General features: G+C 47.3%; 1 protein-coding gene across 2 annotated transcripts; it reads left to right on the top strand.

Moving 5' to 3' along the window:
* Positions 1-207: 207 nt before the first annotated feature.
* LOC123063688 (uncharacterized) lies at positions 208-4,106 on the top strand. 2 transcript variants are annotated; one of them, XM_044487576.1, is made up of 3 exons: positions 208-562; positions 2,749-2,875; positions 3,701-4,106. In XM_044487576.1, the coding sequence occupies exons 1-3, from the start codon at positions 291-293 to the stop codon at positions 3,710-3,712; spliced, it is 411 nt and encodes a 136-aa protein (XP_044343511.1). In that variant the 5' UTR covers positions 208-290; the 3' UTR covers positions 3,713-4,106. The 2 variants fall into 2 exon arrangements, with proteins under 2 accessions (XP_044343511.1, XP_044343510.1); XM_044487575.1 differs by lacking the exon at positions 3,701-4,106 and having other exon boundaries at positions 2,749-3,077.
* Positions 4,107-15,570: the final 11,464 nt, after the last annotated feature.

Below are 15,570 nucleotides of genomic sequence, written 5' to 3'. Positions count from 1 at the left end.
ATGCTTAACTCTGATTTGAAGGTTCAGTGTTGTTAGCTACTCATGAGGTAACAAGAATACAATATTTCCCTTGCAGTAATTTGAATCTTCTTGTTTCTAAGAAAAAAAGGGAAACTTGAATCTTCTGTACAGGAAAATGATTTTTCATTGGATAATATTAAACTACTGCTTAACTAGCCAATAATACTGGAACATTAGCGTGCTTTGATTCAGCTGAACCTGTTCCTGAAAAAGTGAATTAGAAGTTGCTATTTATCTATCTAATAAGATGGCGTGCTGGAGGGTTCGACATGGTCTTTTTTCTACTAGACTGCAGCTCCAGCGAGGTCGAGTGCCACGTCGTCTGGGCCAGCATGCTCACAGAGTTCATCCTTGATGGCGATGGCTGGATGGACTTTGACGATGTCAGCCTCGTCGACGGCTACAACATGCCCATGCCATGTTGGTTCACAAGCGCTGCCCCCTGTGAGCTCTGCTCCAGTTACGAGGACACCATCTCCACATTCGCTTGCAACCACACCAACTACAGCATGACCTTCTGCCCACAGTCCAATCCAAACAGGTACTTTCTTAAATAATTTCGTGACAAGTAGAGTCCATTTTCATCATCGTGCTGTAAATCTCATTGAACTCAACGGGTATCTTTCCTGAGCTAGACACACAAAAAAGAGAGAATTTGATTTGGAATGTAAAATGGGGAAGGAGAGAGGAAGAGACAAAATTAGTTTTTCAGCAAAGAAAATGATTGAGTTGCTCCTTCTTGGATCCCCGCCTTGTATGTTGGTCTTGACTAGAAAGCCGCAGTTGTATGATTGGAGCCTGGAAAAGCAAGACCACATCATAGAAGTGCTCATGGTCATGCACTTGTTGGTCTAACTCAAAATTTGAGGGCAGTGACAATCGATAAAAAAAAACTCTTTGTGTTAGACTTCACCTAAATTGCCACAACCTAACACTGAAACTGTGGTGCATATGGAGATTTTGCTTGAGGTTCAGTATATTGCTGGCATGTATTCTTGGCTGTACTGACGATAGAAGCTGCTCCCAGATTATGTAATATGAGAAGCCCCTCAACAGCCTAGCAAGGTGAAATAAAAAAAACAAAACACCGCATGTTGTTTCTGGAGTTGTACAGTTTGCTGTATTTTTTTACCTGTTCATGATCTATTAGCAGACTTGTCCTGCAACTTTTGTGTGCTCATAATCTTTGATTGAGTTGCGCCTTCTTGGATCCCCCCCTTGTATGTTGGTCTTGACTAGAAAGCCCCTCATAATCTTTGCTGAAAATTAGTTTTCAGCAAAGAAAATAATCTTTGATTGAGTTGCGCCTTCTTGGACCCCCCCCCCCCCCCCCTTGTATGTTGATCTTGACTAGAAGCCCCTCATAATCTTTGCTGAAAATTAGTTTTCAGCAAAGAAAATAATCTTTGATTGAGTTGCGCCTTCTTGGATCCCCCCCTTGTATGTTGGTCTTGACTAGAAAGCCCCTCATAATCTTTGCTGAAAATTAGTTTTCAGCAAAGAAAATAATCTCTGATTGAGTTGCGCCTTCTTGGACCCCCCCCCGCCCCCCTTGTATGTTGGTCTTGACTAGAAGCCCCTCATAATCTTTGCTGAAAATTAGTTTTCAGCAAAGAAAATAATCTTTGATTGAGTTGCGCCTTCTTGAATCCCCCCCTTGTATGTTGGTCTTGACTAGAAAGCCCCTCATAATCTTTGCTGAAAATTAGTTTTCAGCAAAGAAAAAAATCTTTGATTGAGTTGCGCCTTCTTGGATCCCCCCCTTGTATGTTGGTCTTGACTAGAAAGCCGCAGTTGTATAATTGGAACCTGGAAAAGCAAGACCACATCATAGAAGTGCTCATGATCATGCGTTTGTTGGTCTAACTCATCATTTGAGGGCAGTGACAATCGATAAAATAACACTCTTTGTGTTAGACTTCATCTAAATTGCCACAACATAACACTGAAACCGTGGTGCATATGGAGATTTTGCTTGAGGTTCAGTATATTGCTGGCATGTATTCTTGGCTGTACTGACGATAGAAGCTGCTCCCAGATTATGTAATATGAGAAGCCCCTCAACAGCCTAGCAAGGTGAAATAATAAAAGAAAAACACAGCATGTTGTTTCTGGAGTTGTTGTACAGCTTGCTGCATTTTTTTAACCTGTTCATGATCTATTAGCAGACCTGTCCTGCAACTTTTGTGTGCTCATACCTGCTATCCATTTCGACAGTCAGTGTGGTTATAGTGTATATTTACGTACCACTGCAGGAAAAGTGAGGAGAAACTTGCAGAAAAAGTGAAGAATAGATTGAACATTTATGTTCAATGAGACAAAAAGGAATTTCTTTTAGTGGGTGAAACAAAAAGGAACCTATCCAGCTTGCTGCGGCTGAGTTGTGTAAATTTTCTAGTGCAGGTCTGCATCCATGACAATCCTTTCATCACACTTTTAGGTGTTTCTTTCCCTCAGCTGCAACTGCTGTGCCAATTTTTTCCTCAAAAAAAGAAATATAAATTGACTGCCTTCGGATGCCTAATCTGCTTTTATTCCAACCCAGTAGCTCTGTTTGACCCTTTTGTCACTGTGTATTCCCCATATGAATCAAAATTTGAGATTTCCCTCTTTTCTTTCTTTATGTTCATAACCCTCACTTTGATTGACTCTTTTTTTCTTCTGATTTTGTATACCTGAAGCATATGGGGATTGATATGCTGAGTACGAGTGGTTACATGTATTCAGAAAACTGGACAAGGAGCATGGGAAGAAAGCTATAATTTTTGGTGTTCCGGCTATAGCTGAATGGTTCAGAAGCAAAGTCCATTTTGTGCCATCTGTAGCTGCCCTGGGGTCTGCCCTTTTGGCTGCAGTGAGTTCTTCTTTCACTCTTCTTGGATTGGCATCTGTAGCTATTTCTTGGGTGGTCACTTGGTAATTACAAGTTAACCTCGCCTTGTACTGCATTATCTCTTAATTGTGTACATAGTATTTTGCTTTATTCGGGTTAATTACTCGTACAATAGATGCATTTCTAGCGAGTTAGTTCATGCAGCAGCTGTGACTTATGCTCCCAGCTCCCTATCATAATCTACTGTGATTTTCAATTCTATTTTTCTAGAGCAACTGCAGTTTTTTAGCTACCCATTAAATGGCACTGAAGTTAGACATTATGATAAGACATCAGTTTTCAAGAAAGAAATGAAAACGCATCAGCCATCTTTAGTAGCGTAACTTAAATGGGCCGTTTAGACAAGCCTTAACTCCAAACATTAATATTTTTGTATAACTTTCCGTGCAATGTCAACAAGCTTTTCCAATATATATGAACCATGGAGCAAGCGTTTGATGGTCATACACTCACCAGTCCCACTTACAAGAATACCACACATTACCTCCGATCCTCAGCAACGATGGCCAACTACACGAGGAACACTGTCCAAGGATTTGTGCTACTTTGTTTCATTCTAGTGGTGTGTTTTGCCCGTCTTGGACACACACACGGTAATTAACAAATCAAAGTTCATTTTATTGGAGAATATATTGTTGGCTTCGTGTTCTAATGTCGTTTTGTTATTGACTGTATCGGGTTTTCTTAACCAGAAAATAAATTCTAGGTGTACTTATATATGCGATAGACCCTTTTTTTGTATGTTGAGAAGACAAGTCTTTTAATTATTTCTTTTATGCATTCTAGGTAAAGGCATAAACAACAAGCAGATCAACAGGAAGATCGAAGCAAGCCACATAGTCCAACCCCCTTGTTACAAGGACGAGCACCAGGTCCTGGGCCAGCCATTCTGCTGTAAAAGGATAAGCTGTGCTGGCAAAATCTTGGAGAATGCTTCATAAACTGCCCGTGCAAGATTAATTGCCAACCATCAGCAGCAACGCAGAACCACATGATACCAACATCTAAACACACATAAACAAGTATTAATCCTATGTTCTTACTAATGATGAAACTGAAATCATAAGCCAATACAACAGTTTATGCTGATGTAATGCAAACTGAGAAAGAAACCTACACCATCATGTCATGAGTACTTCTATAAAAGATGCCTGTGAGATTGTACCTTTGCAGTTTGACAGTGCCGGAGCAATCTAGACAACAATGTGTCAGAATGAAGGCAGTAAAGTATGCCTTTGCAGTTTGACAGTGTCTGAGCAATCTAAACTAAATCGGGTCTCAACAGTGCCTTTTTTAAAAGTTTCTTTGATAGCTGAAATTTGTTTTTTTGCCGAGAGCTCCCTGAATGTTATTTCACCACGAATTTTTGCATGCACCTTGTGCACTCGAGCATCTTTGATGCCAATTTTTTTTCAGATTTTTTAATTTGTTTGCTATTTTATTATTATTTTACTGTTCACTGGCAGGAGGCTCCGAATCGCCGCCGCATTCTTGCCTCTTCTGCTATTCTGCTCAACTTTTGTAAACCATTTTTCTTTCAATGTTTTATGCTATTTTGGACTCTTGAAATGTGCAAGTTCCAATTAATCCTTCAGGAGTTGTTCATTGATATAAACTGTTCGATTTCACACATAACATTTTCCAATTGATGAGCCGAATGCTGTTCACATTTGTGTGTACACCCCCCCCCCTCCCCCCCAACCCAAACATGTACAGCAAGAGGAACTGTATCAAGTAGCACAAGATTATTTAAGTCTGTCCTCTATTCTCTCTCCATTTGAACACATACTGTTCCTTCTTAAGGTCTCCAATACTATGCACTTACGCGACTATTTCTGTCAATTACAATTGTTGATAATTTTATTCTTTTGTTGATCCTATTCACCAAGTGTTCTACATCCCCAACTGTTGATTAGCATTTCCCCGCATAATTGCATTAACATCATCCTTATAAGTTTTGGTTGGATGAGCATAACTTCTCACTGAAAAGTAGCATCTTAAACATTGTCTGACCTATTTATTATTGACCAATGTACTTTACATCGCAGATGGTGCTATGGCTTTAGGCCATTGGCTACACCTTGATGTGATTTTGAGTTAACCAGGGCCTTATTTCCTGTGTATGCTCAACAAGGCTTTGCTTCTTAACACAAACATGCTTATTCTGTCACAGGTTTAGATTGATATGTTCAGTGAAGTATTGAACTCGACTTATGAGTAACAACCTGCCGGGAAACACTATTTTTTCCTGCATATCCATGTGCATGTGTTTTTCAAGCTTAATCAGAAGGATACTTGAAATTACGGCTTAAACTTTGCTGTCGAGCAGTCAGTTACTGCCAAGTGCTCAATAAACTCGATTTAATTCTTTGCTGATAAAGATTATCAATGTGGTATTTGTATTTATTTACTGCCAGTCAAAGCTGTTTAAGTGAGATCAAGATAATATGGTATGGTGGATGTTGAATTATGGATCCCGTGGCCACCAAGCTCCGCTCAGTTACATGATTCTGTGCCTGTCACAGGACCTATGCCGACCTTATGGTAATTATTTATCAAGATTAGAAAACTGAATCTTGTGGGGCCTCTGAAAGTCTAGGAAACAATAAATCTCAAGAACCTGATGTTTAGCCCTATTGGGTTGCTTGTAGAAAATGAATAAAAGGGGTGGAAAAGTAAATCTGTGGAGCTAGCACTTCACATAAGGTTGTAGAGTATTTTACTTTGCCGCCTTTATCATGATATACAAACTTGGTATCTGTACCTTTCTTTTGGAGAGTTCTCTGAACTTTAGTGAACCATAAAGTTCAGGCAGAACTGACGTAACATGTAGCCTCTGTTTCCTCACAAATTCAGCTATTAGTTGAAAATCTGTGATTGTGCACATGCTTCAAATCCCAGCCATAGAATTAACAGCACAAATATCTTTTGTTGTGATGAATAAACACTATACAGTATTAGCCGTCGCCGCTGCCGAAGGTGACGAGGATGCGGCAGCGACGATTGATGCGTAGAAGGAGGGCGTGACGAAGGGAGAGCATGCGGTGATCCATGCTTGGGCGTCCGTTGATGCAGTACAGAAGGAGTAGGCCGAAGTTGATAGTTGTTTGACGTCAAAGGTTTTCGCCCTGCCCCCGAATCTTGTTTGGAGCAGGGCAGCGACGAGGTAGCAATCCAGGAGGAGGCGGGAATTGTGGAAGAAAATGAGGATGTCGTGCCGGAGGGCTGCGGCATGGCGGGGAGGCGAGACCATTGACCGTTACTTCTGTTACAGTATTAGTCTCGGTGTAGCAGGAAGAATCCAAAAAATCTCTTAGCCGGAAGATGGCTCCCCGTCTCCTTCCTCCTCCCGTTCCCCCACCCCCACCCCAGCGATCTCAACGCCGGCCACCCTTCCCTCCGTCCACCTCCATTGCTACTCGTCTGCTTGCCCCACCCCCTCCTCGCCAGCCTCGCTCCACGCCTGAAACAATCTGCCATGCTGCTCACACGATCGACATTGCCGATCGTATGCTCCACGCCTTTCGCTTCATTCAGGAATCTCTAAACCTAGATCCATCGACCGGTCTTGCCTTCCAGGCTGCCCTTTGGCAGCAAAAAAGGTCAATGGTCTCGCCTCCCCGCCATGCGGCAGCCCTCCGGCAGGACACCCTCATTTTCTTCCACAATTCCCGCCTCCCCCTGGATTGCTACCTCGTCGCTGCCCTGCTCCAAACAAGATTCGGGGGCAGGGCGAAAACCTTTGACGTCAAACAACTATCAACTTCGGCCTACTCCTTCTGTACTGCATCAACGGACGCCCAAGCATGGATCACCGCATGCTCTCCCTTCGTCACGCCCTCCTTCTACGCATCAATCGTCGCTGCCGCATCCTCGTCACCTTCGGCAGCGGCGACGGCTCGGCCTCCCTCGCCCCATCGTCTACGCGCCATCATCCGCCAACCATCGCTGCAAGCTGTGGCTTCCACTGCTCCGGCGCCCTGCGGTGACCTGGCTCCCCTGACGGACTCAACACCGACACCTCTCGTTGCCGCTTCTGAGGTTAGGCCGTTCCGCTATGGATTTAAATTCTTTAATCGTATTCTAAACATGTACCACACCGAGATCACACGCCCTATCTTCTCGCCGCGCCATGCACCACCGATTCCCTTTTGGATCGTCTGCAGCTCCACAAATGTTAACCCAAACACCATGCTAATTTGCAACGCCCTAGACTACCATTTCTCGGTTAAACAAGATTTTCAGGCAACTAAGCTCTCTGACCGCGTGTTCCGCTCCTCTGTACTGTCCATTGAAGTCAGATTTGAAATCCTGAAAAAATCGCCCCTAGTTTTCAAATGTCTATCTCTCCACCTTTTTGACCAACTTGCAACGGCCACTGACCATGAACAGCGTATCATCGCCAAACTTGGACCGGCCACGCCCAACATAACCAGACATGTTCACCATGCTACACACGAATCCATACTCGGGCCGCACCCGTCTACTCTCTCCACACAACGCACAGCGCCAAGCTCACTACACACTACACAGAACACGCCTGTGCCCTTGGGTACATGCAATGCACCCACCACCCCCATGAATCCGCCAGACCCAACCCTCTACCACCATCCCACAGCGAATATTGCACCTGTTCCCACTCCTCTGCTCTTGACCCTCCCTGAAAATGAGGAGACGAGCTGCAGCCATGCTCTCACCTCAGACAAAATCATCCCAACTAGTCAAATCTCTCACCTCCTGAGCTCGCCCCACGCCACCCACCCGCGGCTACACTCGTCCTCTGCTACGGACGCAGACTCGGTGCATGACTGCCTGCCCGCTGCACCTGGGTCCCACCAACGCATCCATCAACACCGACCGCCCTCCCCTGCGGCGCCCGCATGCATGCCCACGCTCCACGATCCCCACGCCCCTGCACAACACTCCGCTCCAACACTGCTCGCGTCACCCGCTCCACATCCATACCCTGACGACCAACCACTCCTACCCATGCCGACTGACCACTATTCTTCCAGCCGCCCTTTGACCGAATGCGTGATGCCACATTTGGATAAGCCACCATCGCCCAGATCATATCAGGATGCGCTTCTCTCCTCTCCAGCGCACCTGCATGCAGCCCACAACCCTCCTCCTATAAATAACGCATACACCCCACGCCTCTCTCCATCAGTCCACCACCCACCCCCGCCTCCACTTTCCAAACGACGTTGTTTTCGTTGCCTCGCTCTGGATCATAAGGTCCAGAGCTGCCGTGACCCAGTCAGGTGTGCCCGTTGCTGGTGCTCCGGCCAGAAAGCTCGGCGGTGCCGCTCCGTCCGCATCCTCCCTTTCTTCCCAACTCTCCCAGCAAACCCCACATCCAACCCAGCTTTCCACACTCCCCTCACCACGCCGACACCCATCGACATGGCCACTCCAACTGCATCCGGCCCGTCCAACCTCCCCGACCTCGCCGCCGGCTGGCCTCGTGAAGGAGACGGCCCCGACGCACCTTTCATCGGCATCCCAGTCTCACACCTTCACATGCCTTCCTCCATGCCACAAACCCAATCCACCATGAACCCCGCTCCCCCACCGCTCGCCTCTCAGCTAGACCTACACGCTCTGCGCGCTCGACTTAACAAGGCGCGCGCGGCAGCTGCCTTTGGCTCATCACCGCTTCACGCCAACGCCAACCAACCCCCCCGTCAGTCCTCCCTACCGATCGAACCTGCACCCCTCATTGTTGCTCCCCCCTGCCTCGTCAATGACGTAGGACACATAGCCTTTGCACACCTCCGCACACCTATTCACAAACCCAACACCGCTCATCCACGCTGCCATCAGCCCACGCCGGCAACCCCAGTTTCAGTGTCGCGGGTTCGTGGCGCGGGGCTGGGTGCGTCACTTTCGAGTCTGCTGGGCTGCGAGACTACCTCGTTAGCCTTGGCCCACTCGACTTCCACGGAAACCAGGTCACCCTTGAGCCTGTTGAGCTCGCAGACCGCGCAACACGAGTCTTCGACCAGCTCATCGAGCTCCAGATCACGGAGTTCCCGCATGAGCTGTGGCATGACGCGGGCATCCGGTGGGCCCTTAGTCGCATTGGTGACGTTTGCTCCGTCGACCATTACTGTCTTGAGGGGCGTGACTACACTGCTGTCCGCGCTCTCGTCATGGTCGACCGGCGCAAGCGCCTGCCGGATTCCCTGGGGATCCAGCTCCCCCCCTCCAACGACATCAAGGTCGTCAAAATCACCAAGCTTGCCACCATCCTTGACCCAATGGGGCCAACTGATCCGTCGCCATTCTCATCCGACTCGGACTCGGATTCGGAGGACCTCCACCTCCCCCGCGGCCACAATCCCACATCAAGCCTCGCCGATGAGCTACCGCGTGGCCCCCCGCCGTCCCCAGTGATCAGCTCACCGCGGCGGCCGCCCAACCACACCGGTGACTCTGCCGCCCTGCCGATCCAGGTCTCGTCTGGCGACGACGAGGCAACGGGGCTGGGGCGGCACGTCCACTGCATCTCCTCCGACAGCGACTCCGCCCCTGCGTCCCAACAGGCGTCGCCCCCATATCCGTTCCCTGCATCGACTGCCATCGACTCCTCCACGAATGCCTCCATCACGCGTCCCACGCCCCGCCTCGCCGCGCCCACCGGGGGAGCTCCACCACCTCCCTCTGCTGCGGGCGGCGACAACGCCGGCCCTCTTGACGGGCTTCCACCTCCCTCAACAATGATGCTGCCATCGGCGTTCTCCCACTACGACAGCTCCAACTCGTCAAACCTTGACGCCGCCTTCACCTTCTCGGCTGGGGCCTCCTCTTCTGGTATGCCCCCCACTCAGCCATGCTCACTCACTACACTTGGCCAACCTCTACTTACCTTACCCATGCCCACGCCCACCCTGGAAACTGCAGACTCTCCCACACACGAGTGCGTGCTTCGGAGGCTGCGCCATAGCGCCAAGCGCTCGGCTGACAAGACAAAAAGCCTACGTCGAAGCTCTCGGCTGGCTGCCAAGGAGCCCACTGTCTTCACCGACATGACTACCAAGGCGGTGCGTGCAAAAGCCGCGCCCCTCACTGCCACCGACGTCGCGCGTGCACTCAAGGACGCCATTCACCATGCCCAGCTCGACATCCCTGACGCCCCACCAGCCTCGGCCAAGGTCCTGGAGATTGCATCACTTTGCAGTGCAGACGATGACGCAGTTGCTTCCGTCGCCCATGCCAACGACAACAGCGACGTCGACGGTGCGGATCACCTGCCATGATGGCCTCTGCTATCCATGCACGCCCACATGCCGTCTCATCGGCAACACGCCGTCTATGCCGCGGCCTGTATCACTCTACATTTTACTATTCCCCTAGTATGTGTACTGAGCGCAAGCTTGTGGCTTGCCTCAACTACCTCTTAGTCATTCGCATGTTCTCTTTTCCTCTCTGTACTCTGCTTTCCTTAAGTACCCGGTGCACTCCTTACCTTTATGAGTAACACCGTCTTATCCATCTGTTCGTGGAATGTAAGAGGACTTGGTGATGTGTCCAAATGTGCTGACATTCTATCAGACTTAATCAGCATCACTCCCCATTGTGCACTTCTTCAGGAATCCAAACTAAGCGAAATTACAGACAGAAAATTCCACTCCTTCCTGCCAAAATCTCTAGACCAAAAACTATTTCTCCCGGCCCACGGCTCGGCAGGCGGAACCGTCTCAGCGTTCAACTCAAACTTTTTCACTGTCCTATCCCACACAAACTATAACTTTGCCACCTCTATTAAACTCACATCTCTCGCCCACCCACACCCCTTCATCCTTACTAACATATACGCACCCGCATGCCATAACCTCAAACAAGCCTTTCTTGACGAACTAAAATCAATTAAGGAAGATGACAACACACCTTGGCTAATAGTTGGAGACTTCAACCTTCTCCGGTTCTCTCACGAAAAAAACAATCCAAATTTCCACCAACGAGAGGCCGATGCTTTCAACAACACGATCAACGAGCTAGCGCTTATCGAATTACCCCTGCTAGATAGAAGGTTTACATGGTCCAACAAACGATCGACGCCAACCTTAGAACGACTGGACAGAGCCTTCTTTAACCTTTCCTAGAACACCTGTTTTCCCAACACAATCCTGGCCTCGTTACCGCGCATCGCATCCGATCACGTCCCACTAATCCTATGCATCCAGACCCATGTGCCTAAGCCACGCCATTTTCGTTTCGAGTCCTCCTGGACACAAGCCGCTGCCTGTCATCAAATTGTCCAAAAATGTTGGGCCCCCAAACCTCACACAGCACAACGATCAAACTCAGCTGCAACCCTGTCAAACGCCCTGAAAAAAACTCGATGCTCTCTCAAGCACTGGGCTTCAACACGATCCCCAGCCCACTCCCGCGAAGAGGCTTCAAAAAATATTATAAATTTACTTGATCTAAAAGAAGAAGCTAGGCCCCCTCTCAAAGGCCGAATTCAGACTGAGATGTGTCGTCACAGAGGCTCTTCATTTAGCTGTAGCTGAAAAAATGAACTTCTGGAAACAACGTGGCAAAGTTCGCGCCGCAATCCATGGCGAGGAAAACACACAATACTTCCATGCTGCCGCCTCCCAGCGCCTACGAAAAAACACCATAACTTCTCTCCTTTAACGGGACAGAGTTCCACTCACATGACCAAAAAGCAACTATTCTTCGGGATCATTTCACTTCCATCCTTGGCCCATGCCCATTACAACCCCCACCCGCTACCCCAACTCCTCAACCTAGACACTCCCTTTACGATCAAAGAAATCAAAGAGGCTTTTATGCAAATGAACTCCCTCGCTAGCCCTGGTCCGGACGGCTTCGGTCCCAAGTTCTATAAAAAATACTGGAATCTAGTTAAAACCCACATCTTCTCTTTTATGACCGATTTCCAGAACCTCTCTGCCCAAACCGAATGCTTGAATAGAGCCCACCTAATCTTGCTGCCAAAAAAAGAACTCTCAAATACACCTGACGCCTACCGACCGATCTCTCTTCAGAATTACCCCATCAAAGCAGTCGCAAAAGTACTCACCAACAGACTCAAACCGTTTGTCCCTCTACTTGTCCACGGAAACCAGACTGGCTTTATCCCGGGACGATGCATCGCTGACAATTTCGTCTTCGCCGCGGACCTCGTTGGTGCTTGCCATTCACGAAAAGCCCCAACCATGGTCATTAAACTTGACTTCTCCAAAGCTTTTGACTCACTATCTTGGGAATCAATTCTCACCATCCTACGCTGCCGTGGATTCCCACCAAAATTTATAGCCTGGATTCAGGATCTTCTTTCATCTGGAAAAACGGCCGTCATGCTAAATGGTATCCCGGGAAACTGGATAAACTGCAAGAACGGACTTAGACAAGGAGACCCTATATCACCCTATCTTTTCATCATCGTGGCTGACCTCCTCCAACAAATGATCAATCAGGACTGCGACCCTCTACACCTCACACATCCCCTGTTCACACATCTACCACCGACAGTCCTACAATATGCTGATGACACACTTATTATCGCAAAGGCATCCAATGACGCGGCCCTACAACTCAAAAGCATTCTCCACAACTTTGCCTTGGCTACTGGCCTCATGATAAACTTCACAAAAACCACATTCGTGCCGATGCATGTTTGCCCCACACTTGTGGACTCAATTGCCGCGACTCTACTATGCAGCACCTCAACCTTCCCCCAAATCTACCTAGGTCTACCACTGGCCCATACACGCCTCCCGCCTAACGCCTTTCTACCCATTATTGAACGATGCCGAAAATTTCTGACGGGCTGGCGAGCTAAACTTCTCTCCAAGGGAGACAGACTCATTTTGTTGTCTGCCGTCCTAGATTCCATCCTGGTATACTTCATGTCCGTCTTCCTCATTCCCAAAAGTGTTCTAAAAACCCTAGACTCTATTCGTCAGGCTTTCTTTTGGGCTGCGGAAGAAACGTGCACCGGTGCTCAATGCTTAGTTGCCTGGAAAAATGTTTGTAAACCAAAAAAGTTTGGTGGCTTGGGCCTAAAAAATCTGCATGTTCAAATAACTGTCTACTAATGAAATTTGCTGTCAAAGCACTACTCCCAGAACAAAACCCTTGGCTAGAATGGATCAACATGCAACACCCAAATGCCCTCGTCGCTCCACATAACAGCCACTCTTTCCTCTGCCACACAATAAACCAGCAACTCCCAGCTCTGCACGCAATAACCTTTGTTCTTACAAACTCGGGCACCAACACCTACTTTTGTCTAGACACCTGGCTTCACCAACAATCGCTCGCTACTCTATTTCCCTGCCTATATTCTCGCTCGTGTGGCCGCTGTTTTGAACAACGGTTTAGAATCAATCCTACGGAACCGCCTAACAACTAATGCTGCTTCCGAGATGTGCTCGTTGTTGTCTCTCTTGCAGGATTTCCAGGTATCGCCAGGGCCGGACCAGCGCTTCCTTAACGGTGGCACGCGCTTCTCCACGCGGGCCGCCTACCAGCTGATCATGGGCGAAAATGAGGATGATACGCATGCAATTGCCATTTGGTCTTCATGCGCCCCCAACCGTGTAAAGATCTTTGCATGGCTCCTGTTCCGTGGACGTCTTAACTCCAAAAGCAACCTCCTCCGAAAGCACACCGTCACAGACTCCCTTTGTCCATGATGTGGTTTCGACGGCGAGACCAGCTCACACATCTTCATCGACTGCCCGCTCACTCAGCGAATTTGGCAAAGGATTGGACTCTCACCCTCCACTTCCATTGATGATCTATGGGATTGCCGTCTACCCGCCCAAGTGGATGCAACGATATGGCACTCCGTCCTCCTCATTATCTTATGGAAGATCTGGGATGCAAGAAATGCTATGACATTCAAGCAACAAAACCACCACAGTATCTCCACCTTGAAGCGAATCCTGGATGACTTGATGCTTTGGACGCACGGGATGAGAAAACCGGATCATAAACAGGCCGCCCTCTCATGGCGTTCCTACTTCTTTTCACGATTACAGGTGCTTATGTAATTCACCTTTGTAATCAGACAAGTGTTGGGTTACAAAATGAGAAATATATTCAGGTGGGGAGCTCCCCCCCCGGTGATTTTTCAAAAAAAAAAATTACAAAGCTACCATAAGACACATGAATGAGGTTAGACCATTCAAGGAGATCAGACTTGTAGCTTGAGCGCACTGAAATATGAGCTTCAATTCAAGACAGGCTTCAGTAACCTGTCTTGAAGCTGAGATTTCCTGTGCAATCACCTAAGCTAGATAACATATACTTTACACTAGAATGTGAAGCCTGTCTTGAAGCTCGTCTTCAAGACAGGTTATCTGCGTTGCTTCAGCGTTGCCAAACAGTTAACTGGACCACCAGCGGAGAGGTTGGCGCAGTGGCTATCGACGGTGGATTTGATGGGGCAGCAAGGTCTGTCGACAGTCAAAGTGGCACTGTACTGGCCAAGTATTGTCTGGACTGAGTGATTTTTGAAGAATATGCAATAACTGTTGGATTAATCTTTACTGGATGGCTGAGTAAGTGACCACTGGAGAGATCAATAGGTGGCACCTTGTTATCGAATTCGACCCCTCTTAGACAGTGCTACCTGTCCACAATAGTCTGAAAGCATGTTAGCCTTACTGAATCAGACTTGCTTTGCTTGATGAGAATCATTGGAGGAGGATGCATTTTGGTTATACTTGCTCAATGATTTATTTTATGTGTCTCCTCACACACACAACTATATTTTGGGGGAGGATGCATTGATTTAGTTCAGGACTGTCCTTTATTAGACCGTTACTTTAACTGACTTGACTGGTTACTACTTATTGGCAGATGCCGAGTATTGGAACGTCCAATCAGATCAAATGCAGAATACCCGAGCATGCATTTTTACTGTGGGCTTGACAATGTACAAGTTCATAGCAGGTGCTTAACTCTGATATTAAAGGTAACAAGAACATAATAAATTTGAATCATCTGTATAGGGAAATGATATTTTTTTAGCACATGCTATTAAACTGCTACTTCCTCTAAATATAAGATGTTTCAACTTTTTCTGAATCGGATGTATATAGACACGTTTTAGTGTGTTTGTTCACTCAGCTCAGTCCGTATATAGTCCATATTGAAATATCAAAAACATGTTATATTTGTGAATGGAGGGAGTATTTATTAAGCCAACAATCCAGAAACATACATATGGTTTGATGGCCTTATAGGTGTCCTTATAGCTTGTTCCTGAAGATCTGCCTCAGCAGAAGTGCTTGCTACACATCACATGTTTATAGCCTTATAAGCGTCCTAAAGATTACTGTGCCATACTCATGCGGTTTTTAGTTGCATTATGACACAACACTCTAGGTTTGAACTTCTAAAAAACTTTTAAGAATGCGTGTGATTATCATGTCCTGCTGGTACTAGTCCCACTGCATCCGTTTCACAAAACTTCCACAAACCCCAGAAGAAATAGATCTGTTCAAGGCCAAGCTTTGCAAAGCTCTTATCAAGGTTTGATGCAATGTATGAAGCTTACTCTTGGCTTAGTCTCTTAAATGAAGGAAGCACTTCATCACAAGTTTGGTAGTTTGATACTCCCTCCGTAAAGAAATATAAGAGCGTGTAGATAACTACTTAGTGATCTATAA

Source organism: Triticum aestivum, chromosome 3A (genome assembly GCF_018294505.1).
Source record: "Triticum aestivum cultivar Chinese Spring chromosome 3A, IWGSC CS RefSeq v2.1, whole genome shotgun sequence".
Classification (NCBI taxonomy): Eukaryota; Viridiplantae; Streptophyta; class Magnoliopsida; order Poales; family Poaceae; genus Triticum; species Triticum aestivum.
The sequence above is the reverse complement of the archived record's forward strand: the minus strand, read 5'-3'. Positions and strand labels throughout refer to the sequence as shown.

Coding starts and splice junctions, on each gene's coding strand:
- LOC123063688 (XM_044487575.1), top strand. CDS start 291: ATGGTCTTTTTTCTACTAGACTGCAGCTCCAGCGAGGTCGAGTGCCAC. Junction 563..2,748: donor CCACAGTCCAATCCAAACAG/GTACTTTCTTAA, acceptor ACATGTATTCAG/AAAACTGGACAAGGAGCATG.